The 27,222-nt window shown below is 40.0% G+C and overlaps 2 protein-coding genes across 4 annotated transcripts; one reads left to right on the forward strand and one right to left on the reverse strand.

The window, feature by feature from the left end:
- Positions 1–983: 983 nt before the first annotated feature.
- On the reverse strand, positions 984–6,517 carry RB195_019874 (uncharacterized protein; the record flags this gene model as incomplete). 2 transcript variants are annotated; one of them, XM_064187924.1, is made up of 10 exons in its annotated part: positions 984–1,030; positions 1,089–1,148; positions 1,202–1,234; positions 1,970–2,112; positions 2,606–2,691; positions 3,172–3,285; positions 3,387–3,548; positions 6,094–6,225; positions 6,299–6,364; positions 6,446–6,517. In XM_064187924.1, 10 exons carry the CDS (start codon positions 6,515–6,517, stop codon positions 984–986), a joined length of 915 nt encoding a protein of 304 aa, XP_064043804.1. The 2 variants fall into 2 exon arrangements, with proteins under 2 accessions (XP_064043804.1, XP_064043805.1); XM_064187923.1 differs by lacking the exon at positions 984–1,030 and having other exon boundaries at positions 1,092–1,234.
- Positions 6,518–7,309: 792 nt separating this feature from the next.
- Positions 7,310–27,201, forward strand: RB195_019875 (uncharacterized protein; the record flags this gene model as incomplete). 2 transcript variants are annotated; one of them, XM_064187926.1, is made up of 42 exons in its annotated part: positions 8,457–8,561; positions 8,648–8,733; positions 8,784–9,001; positions 9,060–9,302; positions 9,357–9,503; positions 9,574–9,797; positions 9,858–10,015; positions 10,070–10,253; positions 10,305–10,790; positions 10,876–11,088; positions 13,564–13,656; positions 14,401–14,467; positions 16,345–16,479; positions 16,849–16,961; positions 17,030–17,103; positions 17,381–17,547; positions 17,612–17,717; positions 17,787–17,910; positions 18,016–18,111; positions 18,168–18,265; positions 18,328–18,434; positions 18,833–18,971; positions 19,395–19,539; positions 19,609–19,740; positions 19,809–19,913; positions 19,974–20,129; positions 20,296–20,368; positions 20,583–20,701; positions 20,791–20,964; positions 21,054–21,198; positions 21,518–21,600; positions 22,986–23,129; positions 24,041–24,094; positions 24,162–24,327; positions 24,572–24,681; positions 24,768–24,842; positions 24,958–25,038; positions 25,725–25,846; positions 25,923–26,044; positions 26,119–26,303; positions 26,718–26,857; positions 27,057–27,201. In XM_064187926.1, 42 exons carry the CDS (start codon positions 8,457–8,459, stop codon positions 27,199–27,201), a joined length of 5,859 nt encoding a protein of 1,952 aa, XP_064043807.1. The 2 variants fall into 2 exon arrangements, with proteins under 2 accessions (XP_064043806.1, XP_064043807.1); XM_064187925.1 differs by lacking the exon at positions 13,564–13,656 and adding an exon at positions 7,310–7,378 and having other exon boundaries at positions 8,352–8,561; positions 9,060–9,503.
- Positions 27,202–27,222: the final 21 nt, after the last annotated feature.

The raw sequence follows: 27,222 nt of genomic DNA on the forward strand, positions 1-27,222 counted from the left end.
CTGAAATCAATACCACGTCAGATTCGTGGGGTGATCCTTTTAAACATAGCGTATCACGATTTTGATGTGGTGCAGAAAACACAGCGAAACCCTAGAGATAGGGTTGCAGATAACGACTACCAGCATGGGGTCGCTCATCTTTCTCTAATCGTCGTCAAAAGAGACGTGAGATACGGCGCTTTTTTCTATGAAATCAGTTGCAATGCGCCACACCTGTACACGCGTCTAAGAATGGAGGTTTTGAATATTAATGAGGTCTCCTCGCGAGCCTATTTAGCGAAAAGTATTGGATAAACTGCTGAGAGGAACAGAGCGTGTACAAGGTATGCGTTGTAACGCACCTCGCAGGAACTAAAGCAGTTCCCACGCCGTTTTTTTTTAACAATTATGGAAAGATTAGCGGTTTCCGTAATATACAGCTGGAACTCTAAGCTTTCGCTGTGATTTTCGCATCATATATCTTTTCTGTGATCATAGCGAAATCGTGATACGCTGCCTTCAGTGCCGTTTCTGTGACAATAGCGGAGCAAAAGAAAGGTTATCGTAACATCGAACATCAACATCGAACAAGCATGAATACCGCGTCATAAAGTCTGTGTTCGTTTCTTGTGTTAATACTAAGGTTGGAGACCTTCTTTATTGATGACCTGCGATAAACATGGAAACAAACCACTCTGAAGACAAAACACTCCCACACTTCGGTCAATAGAATGAATATCTACAACAGTCTTTCAAAGAGGAAACAGAAATTCAAATGCGTGAACGCCTAAATAAATCACGTCTTCACTCATTATTAGATTAACTGAATCTAATTTATATAATGGCTGAATAAGAAGATCTTGGGGAAGTAACCACATAACCATATAACGGTAAACAGTTCATAATAATTGTGAAATTTTGCGGAATATATTCAACGAACGCAAGAAAAACAAAACAAACGAAAACAAAAACGCCTTTGCATAGTACATCTTCTCTACCTCGATCTAGAGCAAATAGATATAGAGAAGCAGGTAACTTCCACGTAATGGACCTAGAAAAGTGCAGTGGAATTATTACTCTGTTGCAAGACAAAAAAGCAGTGCAGTAACCTGTTAACAAAATTTCCAGCGGTTTCCGCATTCCAGGCAGAACACAAATGTGGTCATAGGCTCATCGGATGACCTAGTTTGAAGCTGTGTGTACGTGCAGTTTTTCTTCCCACATTTTCCACACTTGAACATATCCGACGGAGTGCCTTGAAAACATAGCTTTTGTCTTTTGTTCAGGAGCATTATTTTTTCCCATTATCCGCGCACAACTAGTATCGTCAGACACTCGGTCAACCTTGTCAACTAAATACTGGTACTTATTCTTCGAATTTTTTCCCCTTACCAAGAAGCACAAGTGGTGCACCAGCTCCCGAACTAGGCAAAGATTTACAGCGCCCTGTGTAAATCCATCTATAAAAATAAGGATAACTATTCTTCGTCCTATTCAACATGCTACACTACAGATTATTTAACAACTACTGTCCAAAACTGCTTCGCGAGTGACGCGAAGGCGAAGTGCTGGTGACGCGACAGGACAACCAATTATTTTCGAGTTGCCAGCTAATACGAACTACTCAAGCGGTAAAATAAAGAGTTAGAATGCAGTGTGAAGAATCTTGAACACCTTGTTTTTGCCGCAGCACTTTCGCAATAGATCAAGAGCATACGCGACTAGGCATGCACCAATGTGGATAACAGATATTTTAGAGTCAACACATGCACCTGAACCGTCGTAAATTACATACATGGGAGATGAAACTGGAACCAAATTTTCAAAAAAATGCAAATAGGAATGAAAAGAAGCGGAACACCAAATCACATAGTAGAGGAATACGAAAAATGTATCATGATTATTTCCATCCAAGAAAGATTCGCCTCAGCACGTTCTTACATTTTCGGTAATTTCTATAGAATCCAAGCTACTCGTAGAACTTGCAAACCTTGCTGCACACTCATTTGATGCTCCAAAATTGCAGCCTTGTTGAACTTGTCACGCATTTCACGCACTTCGTCGGAAGCCATTTCCTCGCTAGTCATCACGGCAAACTTTTCTGGTTTCACAACACCAGTAAGCACGTTCTCCCTAGAAAAATGCTTGTTGGAGTTCAGCGAAAGATACTGCGTAGTAAACAAACTTCAAGTAGATCGGGAATGAAAAAAGTTGTTGAGGAATTCCAACTCATCATTCACAGTTCACGAAGAGATAATTGAGCACAAAGATGCGATAGTCGGAGGCGAGTTTAGTTTTTGAAGGTTTGGCGAAGTTACCCTGCTCATCTACATGCGATCCCATCCCACGACAAAAGACAAGAAGAAGCGGGAAATGAAATTTTGCAGAGTTGAACAAAATGTAAGCATGTATATTTTTTAAACTCTGCTGTGTGAACCAAAAGGTGCAAGAATATAAAGTAAAAAAGCAACACTGAACGTACTATCTATAAACATATAAGGCAATTGTGTATTTTTATGCACATTCAAACATGCACTTATAAACACGGATGGCCGGTTCCTCCTTATCGCATCTATGGGGAAGTATCTTCTCTTTTGTGGAACACGTTGCACTAAAAAGAAAGAACCTGAGCGCCGGATTTTTCTTGTCTCTGAGATTGAACACACGACTGCGAAGGGCAGCCTTGTACTTGTCACCAGTACCTTTGTGCACCTGAACAACTAAATTGTACACTGCAAAGGTTGGATTTCGTAACCCAATTACTTTTCAAGGTTAAACAAAACCATGAATTGAAAAAAAATGAAGTAAGCAGTAGGAACATTCGAAAATCTTTATATCATCAATGAACAGCAGTGAGAAAAAACGGGCGATTCCTGAGTATCTTTTCTTTTAAAAAATTTTACATCTGTTTTACTTCACCTTCGTAAACAACGACATTTGGGAAAACACTAAGATGTAAGCTGTAACTGCTCCTTTGACACATTTTTGCGCTTACTACTAAAAAGTTGGGAACAATTAGAGAGAATAAAGGTCAGAATCTCTGGCACAATAGAACTGCACTGAACCGGACTGCTAAAACTTCCAGCTAGCAAATGATACGGATACAGTACTAAGGATAGACTCTAAACTATACAAACCGTAAAGGCCGGAAAAGAACTCAGCAAAATGAAAGATTTTAGAAGGAAAACTCACGGTGAACAGTTTCTCTTCAACACGAACAGCAATTTCTTCCGGATCTAATGTACCGTCGGGAAGATCAGTATGCCTAAGCGCGTTCAGAATCATCTGCGCTGATTTGAACCTTACCTGCAACATTTGAGGTGTATCTGGAGAACGCATCCAGAATCGCATTGATTTATCGAAGCATTGTTCAAAATGCATTGAGAAGAAAATGTCAAAAAGCATACCTCGTCCTTTTCCAAATGTTTTGGTGGAAAGTTGCTAGAATACGCATGACTGGGGACTGGTGCAGGAGCAGGGGTTGGAGCTGGTTTGGGAGGTGGAGGACTGGGGACAGAACCGTTGCTTTTCGATGGGGTGTTTGAGGACGACGGTTCATGTCGCGGAGGCTTGAATAAAAAGAATTTAAAAAAAGAGAATTTGTTGGAATTTCTTCTCTTTCACTTATACGTTGTGCAGTTAGCAACAAACCACGAGAGAGCTCAGTTTGAGAGCTGCACCGCTTAAGTACCAGAAGGCATGGCATAATACGTATGTCGTGTGAGCTACTGTTCCTTTAAAGTATTACTAACGGTGCATATCCAGACGAGAAATAAGTTGTGAGCTTTGTTTCTCAAAGTCAACAACAACTCAACACGGACATACAAACAAAGACTATTTCAGAAATATTTCACACAACTCGACAGGGCTTTTCTCGTTCTATAAGAAGGACACATTCTATTATTTCTTAATTTTATGGATTCTACTCTTTTACATAATTAAAATGAAGTGTCACGTTGACAAAACGGAGCATCTTTTACACCTTCAGTTCTTTGCACTTAATAGAGGTGATAAGGAAACAGAAAGTGCTTGCAAGATTTTGCTGTGCATGAATCACATCGAATGAGGCGTTAAGTATTTTAAAAAAGGGTTAAAAGACTTTATAAAGTGCAAAAAAGGAAGCTGAAAAATGAAAAAAAAACAATGTGAACCACCGAAAAACTATTGCGCGATTGTTGGAAACGTTAGGACGAACAACAATGGAGACTATAATGTTGATTAAGTGCAGTAGGTTACTGTTTTCGAATAGAAAATGAAAGAATTTCCCCTCAACAAGCGACATTAGGAGGATCGTTTGCGCGGTCAAAACACCCAATTTTGGGAGAAAAGAGAAACGTTGAGCCCCATTTTTAAGCATTGTTCCTTCTCCATAGACAGCACTAAGCTGCAGCAGCACTGTCGTCTCGATCAGATGCAAGAAATAAATTGTGTCAAATATGCTTCATTAGCAAATCAGAAACAAAAACTAGACCGGACCGCTGAGTGTCACAGAACAGATTTTGCATCTATTAGACACCTCTACATAGGTTTTAAATTGTCTGCATTTAATTGAAAAAGTGTGACTAGAGGCAGAATTTTATCCACTATTCGTACGAAAGGTTGGATATCCCAAACTTTCATTGATAGGTGATGCATTCAGATATTATACATTACAGATAGTACATTCAGATATATGTGTTGTATTGTTTTTTCATCATGAAAATATCCATGAGAATGCAGTTGTGTCGTTTGCTTAGTTCCTCATGCGAATTCTGCTCTTCATACGTGCACAGTTCGCTTCCTCTCTTCTCCCAATTCCTTTCTAGATTTCCATCTCCTGTTTTTATTAGTCCAGCGAGTTGTACAGTGTTTTGGAATTACCAAGTAGAAAAGGCTTTTTACATGTGTTAATCATACGTGATTATTAAATGAAGCGCGTTGGCATCATGGTGGGATTTACGATAAAAATAGACTCAGCACGTTACAAATCTCATAATAAGCTGACAAAATCCAACTTCACAATAACCTAGAACTAACTTTTTCGCGTCTCGGTACAATCGCGAACACTGTTCCGTTACCTGGGATAGTGAAGGACTCATTTGATTCAAATTAACATAACTGTCACACCCAATTTTTCTTAGGAAGGAAGGTATTAGTAACGTTTATATAGAAGTTATAATTATTAATTATTAATCACATGTAATTGTAAAATCTGATGCCTTCGAATTGCGGCGCATTACACTAACATGATATTTTCCAATGACACCCACATAAATTTCTCTGAGAGCTGTTACAGGAGAGACGAAGAGCAAGATTTTCACAGGTAGTAAACAAAATTCCAATGTGCACAACCTTAGAAACAAAAGCAGAGGAGAGGATTTGATGATCACCAAGAATTAAACCGGACTTCGTTCTAACCAGCGATATCATTTTTCCGAATAGGTGAACGTATGCAATGATATGATGATAAATTCTTTCAAGTAACCTCACTGGACGACAATAGCTCTCGAATGTTCACGCATATCGAAATCTAATCATAAGAACAACTATAGAGAAGCACGCTGTAATTCTAATGAAGAAGGACATCGCAACAGAAAGAATTAAAGGGGTAATTTGTAGGCCATATCTCCATGATTGGAATAAAATGTTGTCAGACATCGGCTTTGAGTATAATCAGAAAACCGCTCATGTTGGAAGGATACGTGGTCTGAAAAATCCTGGGTCCCCATCTATTTCAAGCATTATATTGAGTCGCTGAGGTCGATTTTGTTCATTCGAGTGAGCGCGACGCGTCTGCCGCTGCTACGTTCCTATGTTTGACATACACCCTTCTCCTATTTCATATGTCCCTATCGAGCGCATCGGAGTAAATACACAAGACAGACTGTACATTCTCTTGAAACATCTAATCTTACTTTTTTTCTAAACGAAATTGAAAACGAAACGACTTCTAAACGAGGTAACTTTGAAACAGCGTACAAAGAAGTGCGCATGTTGTACTATGTGATCGGTGCATTATGTGTCTAATTCTCGGTGAACTATTCTTGTCCGACCTCGCGGATCAGAAGACTTTAAGTGCTGAATCCAAATATACGAAGTACTGAGGTTTGAGGAGTGTTAGAATAAATTCCTAACCTTTTCCTTTTTGTCTTCCCTCTTATCAACCAAATTCTTCCACTCCTTGATGAGACTCTTCGCTTTCTTTGCCAGCTTCTCATCAGACGTTTTCTTCCTCAAGTCGTTAATAGTCATTCCAATACGAGTTTTCTAGAGGATAAGTTCGATAATAAACCGTAGATGCACTTTCTCGATAGTTTCAAATGATCTATTTGAGACTCACCGTCAAAATGTCAATCGTCATAGGAAGTTTGGAGAGGACCTCTAGCAGGTCCGAAGCATTATCGCCCTGGACAAAGACAGTAGGATTTCTTATGATCATCTCCAACACATCATTCGGAAATTATGTCTACAAGCGAATAAATCTTACTGATTTGGAGCCATCGATGATCTTATCTAGCTTCCTTCCTATCGACAACACCTCGTCCTCGCAAGTGGGCATCACGGAATATCCAGGTTGGGACTTCTTTCCTAGCTATTGAACAAAACCCAACATGAGACGGGAAGGGATTTGCGCAAAAATAAAGACGAAACTCCATAGGAACACGACCAACCTTAACCAGAAATTACGTGAAAAACCAGAAAAAGCGCAGGTGCCATCTAAATCTACTTAAACGGCTGCGCGGGCGGTCGCGTCGCGCCGCGCTGGCTCGCTGCCAGCTCTGCCATATCTGCGGCCCTTCGCAGACGTGAGGGCCTATGGTGTTAGCAGGCACTTGCGGCTATTCGACCTGACCCCAATGGGTCCATGCGCTAGTTTCTACACTAGTCGCCGTAAAAGGGGAAGTTACACCTTTATTCACTAGTCTACCTTCTAAATTCTATCAACTGAGGTAAGTTACTTCTAAACATGTGATCTATGTTGTGATCTTTCTGACATGTGCTCGCTCGGACTTGTATTAGCGAGGAACCTAAGTTTGGTTCCTTCATCAATCAACCCACTGCAGGCACAATCTGCCAGAAAATGATTTTTTTTACTCTTCTTCTCCTTTTTGTCAGGTTATATGTCGTGTTTTTAGAATACCTTTTGTTCGTTCATTTATTTTTTCCTTCTACATTTACATTGCTGATGATAACTATTTCTACCACTGACTATTCGCTACACTCATCGCCGATGATGAGTTCTCCACTACTATTTGCTGTACTCTGCTACGACTAATCGCTGCAAATCCATTCCTTCCAATTCAAACAGAAGTGCCTGCTATAACTATTCACTATACGTCAGTTCTTTCTAATGCCCTTTACACTGCTCCTCCTGGATACTGAGACTAACAATTTTACAAGCTTCTACAAACTGCTTAAGGTGAGTTGCTTTTGGCTGTCTCTTCAATGTTGCAACCTTTCTTTTCATGGTTATCTTCCGCGACATATGCTAGCTTGAAGTTGTTTTTGGCAGGGACTTTAATGATTCGTGTCATTTACAACTCACGGCTGGCAGAATCTTTGGTACTGAAGCATTATTTATGTACCTGAAAATTGCAATTGGCTTTATTTTGCACGCTGTTCTCATATGTCCACAGATTTCTCACATGTATATCTCTGCAGTTTAGAGGTTCTACTCCACCGTGCACTCGTTTTATTAAATTATTCTACTTTCCTTTGCTCTGAACTGCCAAGTGTTCCTTCAAATTTAATGTTTTTAATGATAGACTTATCGAAAGTGTGGTTTTTGAACGGCAACCTGTTTTACTGCAATAATGATTTGCAATCGTTTGAGGTGAGGATTTCCAGAAATCCATTGGAATTTAGTCTATTACAACGTTTCGTATACGTCCATCTACATCAACATTTTCCTTTCATTTCATCTTGCCTTAATTCTGCTTATATTTAATTTGGAGTTCATCAAAAGCTATCTATAACAAATCCTATGTAGTGCAATTGGTTTTTGTCATATTTAAAATTTTTCCAGTGAATTTTCCAATTTCGCTTTGAACACAGCTGTAGTTGTCAAACGTAGTAAGTAGATCCAGGGCACTTTATTCGCCTTTGTCACCGAGCTCTTATTCTGCCACTTTATCCAGCCGACTGTGTATGGCAAAGATCTCGCATTTCGCAAAGGCTGGTCCCGTGTGGAAAATGGATCACAAGTTGTCGTTATTTCACAATGCTGAAAAGGGTAACATTCGTATCTAGTTGTGTCTATATCACCATACGCTATGTCATCGTCCTCTCACGAACTATGGGACTGTCCTATCTGCGCCAAAATACTTCTAAGAAAAAATCTGTACTCTCATCTAAGAGTAACCCACAAATATTCTGAGCAGCACATAGCTCAGGTTAAGCTGGAAGTGAAGAAGAAGGCTAGTTCATCAAAACCTATTCCCGAAGAACCCTGTATGTATTGCCCCATTTGTGATGAGGGTTTTACCGACCACGAAAGTATGGCCTGTCACTGCGAAGACAATCATAGCGAAGACGGGGCTAACGGTAAACCCCAGGACTATACTGTTTTACTGCTTACATTTGATACGGTTGGAGAATTCGAGGTAGGTCATTGGAAGTATTCATTGAAATGCACTGAAAATAAATAGAGTGTACTTTCTTCAGTTCTAAGAAGTTTGCAATATTCCAGGAATGGTTGCATGAGCAGTGTGAAAGAAGTGGTACTAGTTTTTTCAGGCGATCAAGTTATGCCAAGGGCTCGTCGTACTCTTTAAGGTGCTTATAAAATGTAAATTTTGTATACAAAACATGACTTAATTCCTTAGATGCAATCGGGCTGGCACATATGAGAAAGCAACCACTTCAAAGGCAACATCTAGTAAAAAGGATGTCATAAGCTGTTCATGTTTTATGAACGTTCACATTGCCGATGATGGTAAAGTCAACATAAAAGGATGTTTGGGGCATGTCGGCCACGATATAGAGCCTGCGCTGCTCCGTCTTAACAATACACAAGAACAACTTTTGAGAACTCTTCTCGAAGGTCTGAATTAAAATGATTGCTTGAAAAATGACAAATCTAGACCTATTTTCATGTACAGAGCATTCAATGGACTATATTTTGCGACGGCTCAAAAGGGACTACTCAGCGAAAACCTCTAGGTTGTGGTTTGTCGATAGGTCAGATCTTTGGAATTTGACAACAAAATTTGGATTACGCCCTGGATATCGCCACAAGAATGACATGAATTCTTTGATGCACCGCCAAGCAGAGGAGAACGCGGACGACGGAATCCGTGTCCTAGAGGTTACTGATGACCCTAGTGGACGAGGATTTCGTTTAAGTGAGCTGCTTGGCATAATACCTAGAATTTTGGCAAACAAGCTCATTTCTTTAGTAATGATCACTCCGACACAGTTAGAATGGTTGAGAAAATTCTCGCCACGTGGAATTGCAGTCGACGACACACATAACGTCACACGTTACAATCTAAAGCTAGCGACTGTTTCAGTAGCTGACAACAAGAACCGGGGTCTTCCGGCTGGTACAGTTTTACTCCTAATTGCTCACATTAATAGTTGATAACAATATTGATAAATGGTTTCGCATTAAAGCTTTTTTACTGAGCGGCACAATGACAACATTGGATGTGCAGAGGCTCTTTTTGGAGATCAAGAAGCTTCTACCTGATTTCAACCCACAACAGATAGTTACTGATGAAGCTCCATGCTTTTACAACGGATTTCGAGCTGTTTTTCCGGAAGCACGGACTAAGCTGCACTACTGTAGATGGCACATCGACCAAACATTCAAAAGGAGCGCCACCAGATTAGTTGCGGTAAAAAAATTCAGAAATCATTCCGCCTACTTTTGTGCTACCTACGGAGTAATTCTTCAGGCTCGCATTCGAGGACAAGTAAAGAAAGACCTCAGTGAACTTCTCCTCATTGCTGACCTCACTTCGTTTGAGTCACGCTTCGGTCAAATTCTCGGTTTTCTCGAAACAGAAGGCCAAACTGGAATGGTTAATTATCTTAAGGATAATTATTTGGGCAAGTATAGAACCGTTTTGGCTTCACTTCCCTTTTCCCGAAAAGCTTTTTCAGGAAGGACTGCCAGTTGGGCATCATTTGCAAACAAAGGTGCCGTGATGGACACGACGATGATTAGTGAGAGGTGGCATCTGCGTCTAAAAAAGGACTTCCTCCACAGAAATGCCAACTCAAGAGCCGACTTTCTCGTAGAGCTGCTAATCAGAGCTGTGGAGGACTTGGCTGATTCAGCCGAAATTAGGGTAAAACGTTTTTGCAAACGTTTGAAATATATTCTTAAGTGATGATTGTAGGATCGCCGTCGACTCGCAGCATCCTCTTTCCGTGTTCAGCAGTCCACTAAATGTCATAGATGGGCATTGAAACACTACGAGAACAGTCCTGAGAAGGTGAAGCGAGTGGCAGAAAAGAAATGGGAACTTCAGGGAAAAGATGTGGCGGAAAAATACCAAGTGGTATACTTGGGTGGATGCGCATGTAGTGAATCCTTGAGTGAAAACGTTCACTGCCCACTCTGCGGTGTCTGTCCTTACTCTTGGCGCTGCAGCTGCTTGGATAATAGAGCTGGAATCAGTTGCCTTCACAGACATGCGGCAAAATTATATGGAGGAGGCGTTGTAGAAGAACATCCATCTACTTCACAAGTCCATGAAATACCCCATACACAGCTAAGTGAGACGATGTATGAGGTCGACCAAGTACTTTCCACTCAGGATCTGGTCACGGCAGCTCAGGAGCGCAAACAACAACGAACTCAAATAAGGAGTAACATTGAAAGTGTAAGTGTTTCAACTGCCTCCAACCTTTCCAAATTATCAAATATCAGATGTTGATTATCAAATTTTAAACCAAACAAATATTTAGAAATATGCAGTCCTGAGCGCAACTGTAAACATTCTCGTAAATACTGACACAGAAGAAGCGGCGGAAACGCTCAAGAAGATTTATGATCTTGTTGATCAAGCATCAAAATTAAAAGTCAGTCAGCCCTCTACAGAAGGAGTGCATATCGCTGCTAGGCCAGAGCTGACTAAACCCGGAGCAAAACCTCAGCTCACTAAGGCAGAGCTTTACACAGTAAGTTACCCATGTTAATCAGAACTTACGTGAGTGCAATTTCTAACACAGCATTGCAGCGCTCCCAATATCGAAGTAAAAAGAAGAAAGAAAAGAGCAAAGAGGGCAATTAATGCAGAGAAAGAATGGCATAAGGAACAGCTACATTTCATACATGTATATATGTATATACTAAGCACCGTGATATGTACAAGAAGTATTATGTATTACTTTTGCACATAAAATAAAGATTACAACTGCATAAACACAAAAACCTTTTTTTCTCGATTTATGATATGTACCATACTAAAAAGAATGAGTGAACAAAAGTTATACTAGATGAGCGATCACAGCATAGCAGAAACGAGAAGAAAAACTGAGATTTCTGTTAGACTGCGCCAGCTGTGGGTTGCTTGAGCAAGGAATCAAACTTAAGTTCCTCGCAAATACAACTCCTAGCTAGCACATGTCATTAAGCAAAGACCAGAAAAGCAATCACAGCATAGACTGCATATCTAGAAGTAACTTACCTTAGTCGATGGTGCAATTCCCCCTTTTATGGCGAGACGAGTGTAGAAACTAGCGCATGGACCCATTGGGGTCAGGTCGAATAGCCGCAAGTGCCTGCTAACACCATAGGCCCTCACGTCTGCGAAGGGCCGCAGATATGGCAGAGCTGGCAGCGAGCCAGCGCGGCGCGACGCGACCGCCCGCGCAGCCGTTTAAGTAGATTTAGATAGCACCAAAAGCGCATTCACTACAAGTAAAACTTGCGCCCTCCTGGAACCATACAAACTCGTCCGAGCGCCGCAGTTGGCGTCGCCTGCAACATGCGATTCTGCGGCTAATTGGTTTAAGGGGTTATTGCTCAGAAATCAACTTTGCGGTGATAGTTTATCTTCATAGTGCAATGTGTACATACTTAAATCCAGATTGCAATTCAGATTTTAATCCTAGTATAAATGTCTGACTTATAATGGCAATTGTATTTGTCATGAATAACAGGTTGGGGTACTCATTGGAACGTTCTCGATCTAATCGTTCAAGATTTTAAATGTGTAGATCAGCGAACGTTCCTAACCTTACCAACCCAAGATAGTTCCATCGAATCGTAAGTTAATAAAGAACGATGGGAATTTCGTGGAGCTCTGCTCCAAAGTCGATCCACTTGCCCCAATCAAACTGAATTAACCGCATGTAGTTTCTATCCCAATGTAAAGTGATTTTGACTACTTTTGTGTTTGATGTGATGAAGTGGTTGCATGGTATTGAATTAACATTCTGGCATTTTTATAGAGGCTCGAGTTAAGGCTCAAATTCACGTTTCGATTGGAGTTCGCGCTGACAATTCTGTATACCTTTAAACTGAGTGAGAATTCAATGAGAATCTTATTTGGAGAGAAACTAAAATGGAATGCTACGCAACGGCAATGTCTACCCTCAACACTTTTGTCGGTGTTTCCCTGGAGTCTGCGTTTGAACCTCGCTGATCCATCCATTTGTCTTCTTCGCCGTCTCCTGTCGGCTTCATCACGCCACCCAGATTATGATGTTTTTAGTGGGCTATTTTGTTAAGGGAAGTTTTCCGCTTGGTTTATTTGCCGGACCTATAGTTTCCTACCCTCCTATTGTTTATCAGGAGAGTTGAAAAAGTACAAAACCAGTCAGTATCCAAAATTCAATGGCTGTTGTGGTTTGAAGAATCTTATATCATGCTTCCCTCGAATTGGTGAAGGAACACTCTTTAGAGCACTTTATTGTGATGATATAGACTGACAGAGCATTCGTGGGTGACGTCTCAGTTCTTTTGCAATATAGCAAGCTAAACACAGTTCATTTCGATTAATCTTTGGATATATTCACAGGCAAAAAAACTGACCAACTCCAACTGGGTCCCAAATAATTATGGGATCTTTCATGCCAAAGCTTCCCGAATTTCGGACTGATTTAGGAGTTTCTAGCCAACTTGCTGATTAGAAAATTTTAGTGGATATCTCTATGGTATTGATAAAAGTTGAATCCAGATTCTCATGTAAATGATCTAGTTAATTTCGGGGGAAAATTTTCGATTCTGAATTTTTCCACTTGTGAAGAGGGTGTAGTTTGCTGAAATGACAGAAGATACGTTAAACATCTATCACAGATTCAGTAGATTAGGTAATCCGGGCCTCCAAGTTCATCAATTTACCCGGCAAACCAAATCCTTACACCCGTAAAAAAAAACGGAAGTGCGTTTACACCGAAATGAATTATGTACGAATGATCTCACCATTCGCATGGGTGTAAAGTGCAGCTTCAGCGACAAATTTCATTACGTTTTCGCATTTTCGGTTTTTCACCCGTGTAAGTCTAAAGAGTTGTTTGGGGAAACATGTATAATTGAGTATTGATCAGTTTGACTCCCCTGAACCATTTGATTTTTGGATTTGTAGCAGTGATTCGCGTTTTCACGTAGTAATACTTGGACACTGCATTCCAATCTCTATTTACTACTAGAGAGAACCCAACAGCGAATCCTCTCCCGAATCCTTCTTCTCAGCGCTCATTCAAGTGAAACAAGGACGCAAGTGCGATGCATGCGCTTGCCAGGTTGAGTTTTTTTAACGCTACTGCTGTTACACTTGATCCCATTACCTCACCAACTCGCTCACTTTAGAATTTCTATTTTATTTCTAACTCCATGGTTCTTTTAAGATCTTTTGAAACCACAACATAACTGGAGTTCATTCCTTTTTCTGATAAAAGCAAGGACATTGTTGGAGTTTTTGGTATCTAAAACCTTCATTTTTTCCCAGCGCCACTGCTCGGACAAATATTTCAAAGTGATATGTTCATAAGAATAGGATCAAACACGAATAAAAATGTGTCTCAGTTAGCACCAACATATCACCACACGAAACTTCGTATATTTCTGCTTTTCCTTCGGAATTCACAAGTTTTTCCTGGAAAGACGTGATCGTCCTTCATGTACCGCTGACGTTCTTGCATGCATGGACTCTTCATGTTTTGGCATGGTGTCCGCCCGTCATTCATTGAACAATGACGCAGCGCGCGAGAGCGATTATTATTAGTTGCGTTGAATCCCCTCCTAATCTCCGAAATGTCTCTTGAGCTCCTCTACCACTCGCTTGCTATTCTGCCGCTTTCCTTTGTCTTCCATGAGGAGCAGTTCACTCCAAAATCGAATTCGACTAGCTCTCAACACATTGAAATCACCGTTTCTTCTTCCTCGATGATTATTTATTCATCACATAGCTCCGCAACTTTTTGATTCACACGTTAAAATTTCAACAAATGCATAAACGGAATGTTTATTTCCATATTTTTTTGAAGATTTTGTCACTAATGGTCGTCGCGCCTGGTGATCCCCAGCCGTCATCCAGTTCTGTTGGTGATAAAGGTAAGTTACATTATGATAACTATCATATCTGGACCGTTCTATGCGTTTTGGTCGCCATTTTGTGGGAATTATACTAGAAAGTAAAGCTAAATCCATGCTAACAAGCCAAGGATTATCATGTAGTATTAGTGCAACTGAAACATGGAGAGACCACCTACTCGTGTCTTTTAAATCCTGCTCCCTTTTTTTTTAAAGATAACTTGTCTTTCGTGCACGAGGTTTTATCCTAGGGTTTCTATTAAAAAAAATTAGTCGTTCTTATACTATTGACAGCGCTTTTTTGAAGTTTTCCTTGCGAAATATGTTATAAAGAAAGATCTTTTTAGAAGCGAAGGAGTAAAGCGAATATTTTTTCTTAGAAAAAATAGAGCTAGAACAGCAGAGCGATGTTTGGGCCTTGAGGTACCGATGTGGAATTAGAGTGAAACTAGTTGAAAACTATGTCATTGGTGATGGTACATTTATTAGTAGATTTATTGGTCGTTCGAGATTCAATGATCCTATTTGGATATGCGGAACGTGGAAAACAAGAGCAGTAATACACAAGTGGACAGGCTGAGTGATGGTACCCTGCCCTCAAAAATTGGCGGTACCAAGAAGAGAAATACTTATTTGTACTCGGCTGAGTGTTACGAGCGAAACAGTCATTCGTGGGACTTTTTCGAAAAGTCATAAAATCTTCCCAGAATTATTGTCATAAGATTTGAGAAGTGACTTACACTTCGAAATTTGATTAACTTTGCTCTGGCTTCAAATTCAGATTGGTGGTTCAAGACGAATTAGATTGAAAAATTAGTACATATCTTTAGCGCGTCAGGAGGGGTATCATCCAATGGGACTTTTTTCAGTTTCCCTAATGAGATTAGTTTTTACTAAGGAGTTGTCGGCTCGAATTTCCCACTGTTGCAAAAAGAGTGCAGAAAACAAGGGTAATCATAAATAAACGCAAACAGATAAGACGAAAGCCACTGAGTACTTTAGAATTTTGTGAGGTTAAGAAAAGCTGAGCAAGTTCTTTTTTCTTTATTACTATTTCTATGAGAAAGTGGCAGTGTTAGGTTGATTGTTTAGCTCAGCAGGTGGCTTGTGATGGCCATATTGCACTTATCATAATGTGCCTATAATTACATCGTTTACTTACGCGTTGCAGTAGCGCTCATTTAATACCATGGAATGCGAATTCAGAATTCCGAGACGTTAGAATCTGTAAGCAAAATCACTATAAGTGTTATTATCTCTGCTGTCCAGAAGTCTTCTAAGATTTCGATCGGAATTGATAGAATGCGTACATGGACAGACAGAACATTCATTACAGACTAATAGCGAGTTTCTTCTGCTGTTGATAACCCCACCCACTTCAAAGTCTTGTTTTATCTCATGGTTTTAACACCAATACTTCCATCTGTTCCCATACTTGATTCAGGTTTGCTATGTCCTTTTTTGTCCTTGAAGACAGTCAACTACTGCTCAAAACACAAGACTACTTTTTTTGAGGTGATATAGTCGAAGTTAAGTATGAATGTGAGTGTAACCTGTCAAAGTGCTCGCAACGTATGGTTTATTCTTCTCGGCTGATGAATTGCAAATTATTCTCTTTTAAAATTTTTTTAAAATTTTAATGTGGTAAATTATAAATTTGTTGTACGATTGTGAAGAAGTTGAGTCCATCGCGCTTTTTTGAAATTTATGAATTTTGAATGATCAAGCGAATTTCCCTGCAGTAACTTTTTTCACATTTTGCTCACTCTTAATACTGTTAAATATCGGGAAGGAAACATTTTGAAGCACGCACCTGCTTCAGCTACAGTGCAGGACAAAGTATTTGTGAAGAGACTAAATCGCCGTAATATTAAGAAATTACGATTTACTCTCTTAAGGCAGTTCTCCATCCTCTCCTGGCGTCCTCTTCAGTCCATCAGGTTGCGGTCTTCCCGGGGGTGACATGCAACTTGGAAGAACTACGAACATCCCCGGTCCTGTTGTAGAATCAGAAAATACTTCTTCGACAGAAGGTAAGCTGTTCCTCCTTTCGACAGTTTTGCTACATTTTTATCATTTTTAAAATCTTCTGGAAGCGCTTCAACAGCAGTTACGTGCGTTGCTGTCGTGTGTGTTGCTTCTCACTGGGCTTCCTGAATGACATTTCCACTATAACAGTAATGACGTGATTCTTTGGTTAGGTGGATGGAAACGTGTTTTATATGAACACTAACTTTCTAAACGTAATTGCTTCGCTAGCAACACTTCTCTGTTTCAGAGAAAATGTCGTTTTTCTTTAAATAGTTTACTGCTTGCAAGGCTGGTTGAGTGAAAATGTTTGTTAGGAACAACATTCTTCCTCATGGTTTCATTCCTGTAATTGCACACGCTTAGTTTTACAGATCGCCCAGGTGTTGCAGTGCCACAGCCTGCACTTACCTACCCTCAAGATGAAGTAACTCCTCATGTTCCACTCGACGAAAATGGTCACAAATATGTTGGCTTGATAAATCAGGTTGTATATCCGGATTCTGAAGTGCTTTCACATAATCTTTCATTGTAAATATTGTTGTTATTGAACAGGCAATGACGTGCTATCTGAATAGTCTTGTCCAGTCTCTGTACATGACACCAGAGTTCAGGAATGCGATCTATAAGTGCGTTGTTTTGTTGTCATCATTAGGTTGTATATCCGGATTCTGGGGCATCTATTATATTCCATGATTACGCTAATATTACAAATACACCAATATTTCACCAGGGATCTTTGTAGTTAGAATGGGATTATTAACAAGAAGGCTTTTCTTGCTTTTCGAACCAATTAGGTCTTCTGTACGCTACTTTCCCATACAATTCCTTGGTTTACTGGTGGATTCGCTGTCAGAATCTTTCTTTCCCACGTTTTACACGTGGCTATTTCTTTTTTTATTTCAGATGGGAATATCGTATTAGTGGTAAATCTTCCTCAAGTGTTGGCGAGAGGGAAGCACGAAGTATTCCCTATCAGATACAGAAGCTTTTCTTGTTGCTCCAAACAAGTGACCTAGCTTCACTAGAAACAAAGGATTTGACTGCCAGTTTTGGGTGGTCTAGTAGTGAAGGTGATTATTTGCATCTTTAAAAATTTAGAGTTATTCCATCTTCTAGTCGCATGAATCGCTTCAGCATATGATCAGCATGATGTGCAGGAATTGTGTCGCTTAATGTTTGATGCACTAGAACTCAAATGGAAGGGAACCCAGAATGAAAAACTCATACAAAGCCTTTACAGGTTATTGCAGAGTTTCTGCTATCAGTAATATTTTAAAGAGATGCTTGTGTTTATTCCATGTGTTTCTAGAGGAAAGATGCAGGACTTTGTCAAGTGCTTGAAGTGTGGTCGAGAGAATGTACGCCCCGATGTTTTTCTCGATTTGCCTCTTGCCGTAAAACCGTTCGGTGCTGTTGAAGCTTTTCATAGCGTTGTAAGTTTCCATCTCCATCCTTGTTACTGCGCCTTAGCTTCACGAGAGCAATATTTGCAGAGTTAATGCCGTTTGGAACTACATAAACATTTTTACCTTTCACAGGAAGAAGCTCTTCGTGCCTTCATCACTCCAGAACTACTTGATGGAAGTAACCAATACTTCTGCGACAGTTGCAACTCTAAGCAGGATGCACATAAGGTAAACTTTCTTTGCTTTTCTTTTTATACCTATGCGACCACAATCGTAAATCGCAGGGTCTACGTATCACGGAGTTTCCGTACCTGCTCACAATCCAGCTCAAACGTTTCGATTTCGACTACAATACTATGCACAGGATAAAACTAAATGATAGGTTCTGTTGTGTGTCTTCTTCTTACCCCAGTCTGCACCTAAAATTAAAGCTAAACATTTTAGGATGACATTTCCCGATGTACTCGATTTAAATCCATTCGTGCACTCATCATCGGCGCACGATGGTCTGCCTCCTTGTGACGAGTCAGCTGGTTCAACAGTTAGCCCTGGTTGGTAGTATTTTTTTCTCTGATGGCTGAAAATTGTAATACTGTTGAGCTGCGATGCATGCTGCGGGTTTCCAAGGAAAACTTCTAGGACACGTTTTTATTGGCGCACAGTTAATTTATTTAAGAACTGGGATGTTGCAAAAAAAAAGCTTGAGAAAATTTCTCATATTAATTACAACGGATACAGGAGTGGTTTTTAATTGCATTCCCCTTTGGAACTTTGGAAATTGTTCGCGATATTTAAGGAGGTTCCCGATCATTTGTATGCAGTCCGGATGGTGATACATGTCATTTTTGTGTTGTGGTCAGACTAGCAGTATCTGTAAAGTGAAGCGTGTCCAATGATTTGCAGATTACATGCTCAAAGATACTGTTCTCGACATGCTCTTTTTTTTTAGAAACTTTTCTCGTTGGTCAGCAGCTCGATCGTCCTCACATCAGCAGGTTGCTGAAAAGAGGAGAATATGTATATGAGTTATTTTCTGTTATGGTACACCAGGGAAGTGCTGCTGGCGGACACTATTTTGCTCATATCAAGTAGGTTGATCCGGTTTGAAATTTTAAAACATTGTAGTGTGCATAAGTTGGAACCGATGAACCTAATTGTCGTCGCATCACCGCCTTCGACTGACTTTGACTGAAACCTTCCGTTTTAGAAGGTTTCGGGGCTGAGGTTGATTAAACTTGTTGAGTGAAGTCTTAGGAGACGAAGGAGTGGATAATTTTGTCGGTGTTCCAACTTGTCATTATTCCCATCAGTACGTCGACCGAGTTTTTCAGAATGCCTATACCTTATGCTACTCAAGAATATCGTAGAAGTGATCGGAAAAACTTTGCCTATATTGTATTTTTCTGGATAGAGGTTGTAGCGGGATAGTGCAAGCTTGTCTTTCAATGAATTACTTTTTAAAATAACCTTAGATAGTTGAATTTCTTTTAAGCAGAAGTTATTTTCTTCAGAAACATGGATCAGGGTCGATGGTATTGTTTTAATGACTCTCGTGTAGAGCCTGTCGGTCCTGAAGAAATTTCAAAAAGCTTCGGTGGTTCTTACGGCGGTTGGTCTACGAGTAACACAAATGCATATATGCTTATGTATAGAAAGGTAACGATACAGCTTTACTGTTCTATTTTTGCTTTTCTCGTACACTCAATCTGTATACTGCACTTACAGATTAATAAATTAAACGCAAATTTTATTCGTACTGCGGATTTACCTCATCACATTACTCAGCTAAAAAGTCAATGGAGAGAGCAAGAGGCTGAACGAGAAAGGCAGCGACTTTACCAGATGAATCTTGTAAACGTATGTTGCACTGCGGTCTTACGGGATTTGTGCACATTTTTTTTTCGCGGTATGATTGATGTTTATAGATTAAAGTGCACCTGAACATGGTATGTGACAATGAAGCTATGCTCAGCGAGCAATTTGTTACGGATATGCCTCGATCAAATATTCTCTGCGACGTTTATAATCAGGTGTTTTTCGCACGGGTTATTTCTAAGCCCAGCAGCGAAACTAATGGTGTTTTCTTTCAGTCGCTAAAATTCTTCGAAGATAAGGCACGTACCCTTTCTAGCACAGAGAAGGACAATCCTTCTATTGTTCGCCATCATAGTCGCCTTATTCGTGTAACCAGCGATCGTGGCTTGACAGTTCATGAGGCTTACGTCTCCAGAGCTGACCTGTCAAAGGTTTTACTTCCTACGTCGCTTTCTACTCCACATTGTTCGTAGTCTCATATTTCTTTTCTACAACTGAAACAAAAGAAAGAAAACTTTTTCCTCTGAATTCATATTACCTTCCAACTCCATGACAAGATTCAATTGTTTGTTCTGTATTCTAATCTTGTCTATTCAGAAGATCGAAACCTGCCTAATTCAAGGGCGTCCTAACAACATCATGTTTCTGCTTGATGTTTGGAGACCCAGAGGTAAGGTGCAATATATTTTGACAGCTGATGTTTAGTACCAAATAGGGTTTGGTTTAAAAAAACGTAAATATTACTTCGTTATATATTGCTACAATCGTCTACAAAGTGGACGCCCTTATCTATGATTATAACAAGGCTTATAATTATAGGTGTGGACATGTAAGCAACGGATTATGGTCGCATACTCAAGACACTTATCAAAATGCCATTCCAGGAATCCCCTTTCCCGTCACTCCTCCGAATGGACGAACAATTCGTGTAGCAAGAGTCGACGTTGCAGCCCGATGCATCCAACCCTCCTTCTACCTTTACATTAGTCCAGACCTTCGCACGGTAAGCACTTCTTTACTATGAACGGAACCATGTTCATTGATGTGCATGCTTCATGCGAAGGGTTTATATCGGAACAACCGACATTGTAGGTGATACAAGTGAAACAACTAATTGGCTCTATGTTCGGTGATGGGCAACGAGCTGCTGTTGCCTCTCGCCTGGTGTTAGAACGAGACACGCAACCAAATGGCTTAGTTTTACTCGATTCGCCTGCAACGAACTTCTTCGAACTGCTACAGCAATGTTTCTCTGCTGTACCTCTGGTAGGGTATTCATTTAAGCACAAACGCTAGCACTGTAATGTTCAGATGCAGCATGTTTGACTTTCTTGACTGAGCTATACATTTCTTAGGTGTACTGCGACAACGGAGCCAAAGGCGATTCCTTGAACGAAGTTGAAGAAGACAGAGGAAAGGCGCTTAACGAAACGGTGATGTTCGCCGTTTTAGACAGGAAGAAATTTGCTCAATTTCTGACTGTGGGGATTCCTTCTCCGGGTACGTCGAAACTTCCATTGCGTTAGTACTAAAATAGAAAAAAAAAACAAAAGTGATGTTGAAACGTTGAGATATTCATTTAATAATTTTAAAAGTTAAGAGAAGTTAGATGTTCCACAGTTCCATGCAACATTAACGATGAAATGAAGTTAAATGAATAAATTTGGGGAAAAACAGATCTGGTCCCTTTACAAAATTGGGTAAACCCTGCGTTTGGAAGGTCGACAAAGAATACCAGATACAAGAAGGGAGAAGTACTCAGAGACCTTCGAGGATGGAGGTAGTTTCGTGATGCACATAGTACCCTTCGGTTTTACAGATGAAATTGTGCGTGCCCAAGCAACGAGTAATGCATACTCTGGTTCTTCGTGGTTGGAAGCTGTGGGCAACAACCAGCATTTGGTAAGACTAATTGAATTTTTTGTTTTGTTAGATGAAATTTCTCAAGCTGTGCAAGCTGCTGAGGTCTTACCTAATAGTAATTGGGTTTTGCGGTTTCGGGGAAAAAAATTGGGTTTTTCCCAGAATGGGGGGTGGGATAGGTTTAAGCTTCATTTTTACGAGTGGATCGACGTTTAAATCGAACTTTCGCTATTATTTTAACTTCTGAGCTACGTTTTTTTGGTAGAAGGTCAATTTCTGTACAAAGTACTATTAAGCTCTTTCTGTATTATGTTAAAGTTTAATATAATAATTTGAGAAGTAATTTGAGAAAAATACCCGTTTTCTCCTCTTCTGACGTGTCACCCAGGCTTTGTTTTTGCCGATGACCCGATGATGAAACCGCTTTATGCTGCTCATCTCTCATTCGTTGCTATTATTTTACGTTTTGATTTAATGACACGAAACATAAACGTTTTATAACGAAGCAGACGATAGTCTCTATGCTCTCTTCCATTTGCGGATGTAGAGTTCGGGGTGACAATTACTAGTATAAACGTGGTCCCGCTCTATTCTCCCTAATCATTTCCTGGACAATGACGTGGGAACCACCTCAGTTCTTTCGAGGTACATTGGAACGTGTAACGCTTGTACACGCTCCGGTTCTCTCAGCAGCCTATTCATTGTTTTTCTTGGATAGGGTTGTTAAAGGCATCACCCCACGAATCTGAGGTGGTGCAGATTTCAGATGGAGTATTCGTATACGGGATGGGAGACTATGGAGAGGGGGGTGATTCCGTCCATTTCTTCCTAATTGCCGTAAAAAAACGGCCCGGAAGATGCGGCGCCGCACAAGGCTGGCGCGCTCCAGTCGAACTCCTTGTAGAAAATAGTGCGCCAGAAGGAATGAAGCCGTATCTTTCGAGCCGTTTTTTTACGGCAATTAGGAAGGAATGGACGGAATCACCCTCCTCTCCATAATCTCCCATCCCGTATACGTATACTCCACCTGAAATCCGTACCACCTCAGATTCGTGGAGTGATGCCTTCAAGGAGACTTCACTGATTCTCGAGCGCTCGCTCATTGTGGCGGCGCGTGCAGAAGAGTGGCGCATTCTCACGAAATTTGTAGGAACGCAGCTTTTCAGACGATTAGAGGAATTGAGTGTGACCACGCTCATACTCGTAACCTACACCTCGAGCTTTATATTTGCCCACAGAGACCATATCGTCGATTTTTCTGCGATGTATTTACTTACTTGATTATTGGATTGAGGGAGTCTTTTACCTCGTTCTGATTTTTGCAACCGTTTTTTTTTTCGGTAAATGTACTGCTCCATGTACGGTCAGTGAATGGTAATGGTCGGCGTGTAAGGGAAATATAAGATGCATTCGAAGAATTTCAGCTGAAGAGCCCTGCTTCGTCAGCAGTTACTTCTGCTCCAATGACACCTCTTAGTGGAGCAAGTAGATCATCTTCTCGAGCAAGTGACTTCATTGGTAATGACGGTATGGGTGATATCGGTAGCTGTTGTCAAAACACACCTCAGGTATTTATCTAATGATTACGCAATGTAACTGAAGAAGCTATCCACAATTGAGCTTGTTCAAAGCAAATACGTGCTCTGGTATTTCTAGCGCATGAATGTAATAAGTTAGTACCTCGATTTGACATTGGTAATCATGACTTTGATAACAATTCTACAAAAGAAGATCTTTGAAGATGCTTTAATATCAATTCGAGGTTATTGTGTTAGCGTAACACTACTTTTCGTTTTTTTTTTCCTGATTTTGTACAAGAGATCCAGTGAGACATGGCATTGAGAGAGTATTCGGTAGATATGAAATTTCATTAGATTGAGTAACATAGAGTTGTTGATGAGTAAATTATCAGCAAGTTCAGCAGTACTTTGAGTTGTCTTACATACATTCCATGAAAGTACATTCTAGACTATGACATCGTATGACATCTTCCAAGTTTTTTTTTTTTTTTGAAAAAAAGCAGCTCAATTTTTCGGGCACTTGTATGAAACAAACTGTAACTTTTAAGTTGTTTAAGATTTTGATTCTCAATACATTTATCAAGGAGCAAAACATGCTTTTCTCTAGAAAGATTCTTCGATTTGTAAAGATGAGAAGTGTAGCATACAGAATTGCAATGGTGAAAAGCCAGCCTTTTGACAGTTTTTTTTCGCTGAAGAAAGATCGTTTGCGACATGGTAATTTTGTAAAGATACCTACTGAGAATGTTTTATGTAGGATTATAAGAACGGAGTTCGTGGACAAAAGTTAACACAACTTTCCATGAATTTCTTTTATCTTTATATTCTACATATTTTTGCTTTCTTGAGATGTAGTTGTATTAGTTGAGGTCGTACGAAATGACAAAAAGCATGACATTGTTAGCGTGATACTCTCCATTTAAAAATGTAACGTTAGACGGCATAGTTACTTACTGCAGATGTCACCAAATGTTTCGGATGTCGACGAAGGGATTGACGATTCAGACTTGGCCGTTAGTATAATTACGCCTTATATTTTGCATTCAAGCACATACACATCGTATCGTAAGTTTCATTTAGTGTTCGTTGGCCGTTGTCGCTGAAAATGACAATGAAGACGTCTTCAAATCTGAGCCTGGAACGCATTCTGTCACATCATCTGATGCTACACCAGTGCCATCGTCGAGCTCAACTATTGACAACTCTGTTCAAAGCGTAATTGAGCTACCAACATCTGTCGAAAACCGTTAGTACTGTTTTTACGTTTTCTAGGATATGGGGTAGTTATGACATGCTCTATGAATGCGAAAAGCACGGATCCAAAACTGGAAAGGGGTAGAAAGAAGGGGGGGGGGCGAAGAGGGGATTGGTTTGTTTCCCTACCAAGAGATGATATCCCCATCGCCAAGTTAATGTTAATGCTAGTTCATTAATTTGTTCAGTCTTTGTGCTACGCAACTCTTCAGTTTTTAATCTGTCCGTATTCTTAGTTCTTCACCTGGATGTCGATTCACGATTGCCATTCGGGAAATTCAAAGTTTGGCTTGGAAAGAAACTAGGAATGGATACATCCCAATTTGTTGTCATAAAGCATTATAGGGTTAAGTGCCTTCTGTTTACTACATATCGAAATCGTAGAAGTGTCGCATATATCTTGTTTGAAAGCTATAATTCTTGTAACTATAGGAAGATGACAAAGGCTATGAGTGCAATAATAAGGACGAGGAAAGTGTAAGGAGTGCCCTGGACAATGTTCTGAAGGTTTGGACGAGTTTTTCAGCTTTACAGTCATTTATTTATGTTCTTCACTTCATGAGTTTTGCTACCTTTCCAATCATTCGCATTTATATTTCAAAGCTGTTTTTCATTTCTTTAGCTGGGAGTGAAGCTCAGACCTCCTCTGAAAGAGGACGAGAAACTCATTCGCGTATTGCAGTTCGACTTAGACGACCCTAACGTAAGTCTTTGGTTGTATTAATTTTATTATTGTTTCAATTTCTTACCGTTTCCAGCGTCAGCATACTTACAACTATCTCTCACTGTTTTATCGAGCATAGCTAATTGATGTTTTGAATTTCTTGATGTGACATTACGGCGCCGATCTTCATAAATAATTTGTTTACGCAGAAAATACGATTTTTCCCATTGGAAACTGCGTTCATCATGACGTAGTTTCCATTAAGTTTATAACGGAGGTGAAAATCTAGCGGCTTCTTTTCTTTAAGAGAGTTTGGATGCATACTCAGTCCAAGCCAATAAGTGATACACATTATATTACAAATTAGTTTTGTACGAGGCGTGTTCCGGAGATCATTACCTTTTTGGCATGCACTCTCTTCGGCGTTAACTACCAGTATCATATCACAAGTGTTGAGAGTGAGGTCAAATATCGTTAGAATTTCATTCAGAAAACTTCTGTAAGAGAAAATGGTTGCATTTGTAACCGCATTTCAATTGATCCCGGAAAACTGAGAGAAAAACTCACGAAATGGGAGATTTCTGTGGAAACATTATGATATTAGTAATCATAGAGCGTAGGACCGTTTGCAGACTTTCATCGAGGTCATATTGCATCGGGAGCTATTGTGAGAGCCAATAGAGTTAAAGTAAACGACATTCTTGTTCGTACATCTCTTATTTTAGCGTGAGAATTGGAAAGTTCTTTTCGAATGTCCAGCATCGAAGCAAACGTCTGTTGGAGACTTAATGTTGCAATGTATACATCTATACGCTGAGATCTACGGTCAAAGGTTGCCCCTGAACCAGTGAGTTTGAGGAGATTTTCTCACGATATATGCAGTTGGGTAATAACGCATGGATTGTGATGAAGAGTTCGCACAGAGTACGACTGCGAGAAATGTCTACCGTAAGTCGTCCGGTGAAGGCTGTTTTGAATCCGGCAGACACTTTGGATTGTCGAGGTTCTCAGTGGTCAAATAATGTGTATTTCCAGATAATAACAGGTGAATACATTGTTACGGATGAAATATTTTCCTAATGCCGCTATGCTGCATTTAATTTTCTAATTAATTTGCAGATGAACGGCTCATTGGTAAGCCTGGGGTGCCTATATTGGTGCGTAGGTTTCGACCTTCAACCGTTGAAGTGTCTGGTTTGCAAGAAGTGCTTGTTGATCCAAATGCTACCAACCAGATGGCATCGCTTGCTGAAAGTGTTTCCGCCATTTCTGGGATTCCTCCTGAAAGGATTGCTTTCACTGAGGTTCATTGTAACTTTTCTATTAGTGCCTTTTGAGGAGTTTCTAGGAAAAATCTATCAAAATTATCAATATGCTGAAACGGAACAGCTTACGATTCAGAGACCGAAACAAGTCAATTCTCTTTGAATTAAGCACTCGCAGAGGAGAAAAAACGTTTAGCGGCTATATGTTCACTTTTTTTGTTTCTTTTTAGTTTAGAGGTAGTGCTTACAAGTATAGCACAACTGTAGAAAATATATCTTGAAGCTGCCAAATTCCTATTTACAGCGCACAGATTTGACAGTTTTTTGCTTACTTGTTTGTCCAAAATAACTCGTTGAGTGCCTGGTTGGTTTCCTTACAATAATAACCATATTATTATAGTGGTTCACTCCAAATCTTTTTTCTGATAATACATTCAGATATCGCGTGTTAAGGTTGGCAGTTCATGGGAGAAGTGGCCATATGCATTAAGTCGTCTTGCTATGTTAGATGGTTCAGTGAAGTTTTACCTACACCCTTCTTATGCACCGAATGAGGTTATCGAACGTATAGGAGGAAGGGTAATATATTATCGGTAAGTCTTATGGAGAAGATTGCACTGTAATGGCTCTTAAGTATTAGTTGTGGGAAATGTTACAACTTCACACATTATTTAACTTGTTCTTCTCTGTGTCGAACAGTTTCATTATGCAGCATTTTTCTCATGAGATATGTTCTTAGTATTCATTTCCTTTTTTAGCATTACATTGAAATGTTGATGTGAGAAGTTTTAGCGACATTGCGGAAGTACCAAAAGAGCTCTCAATTGAGGATAGAAAACAGATTCAAATCAAAGAAAATGGACAAAATATGACTGCTGCTGCTCGCAGAAAAGAGCGACCACTACGGATCCAAATGAGTAGTATCAGCGAACCGTGATCGGACCTTATTCTCTCATGT

Source organism: Necator americanus, chromosome II, assembly GCF_031761385.1.
Source record: "Necator americanus strain Aroian chromosome II, whole genome shotgun sequence".
NCBI lineage: Eukaryota > Metazoa > Nematoda > Chromadorea > Rhabditida > Ancylostomatidae > Necator > Necator americanus.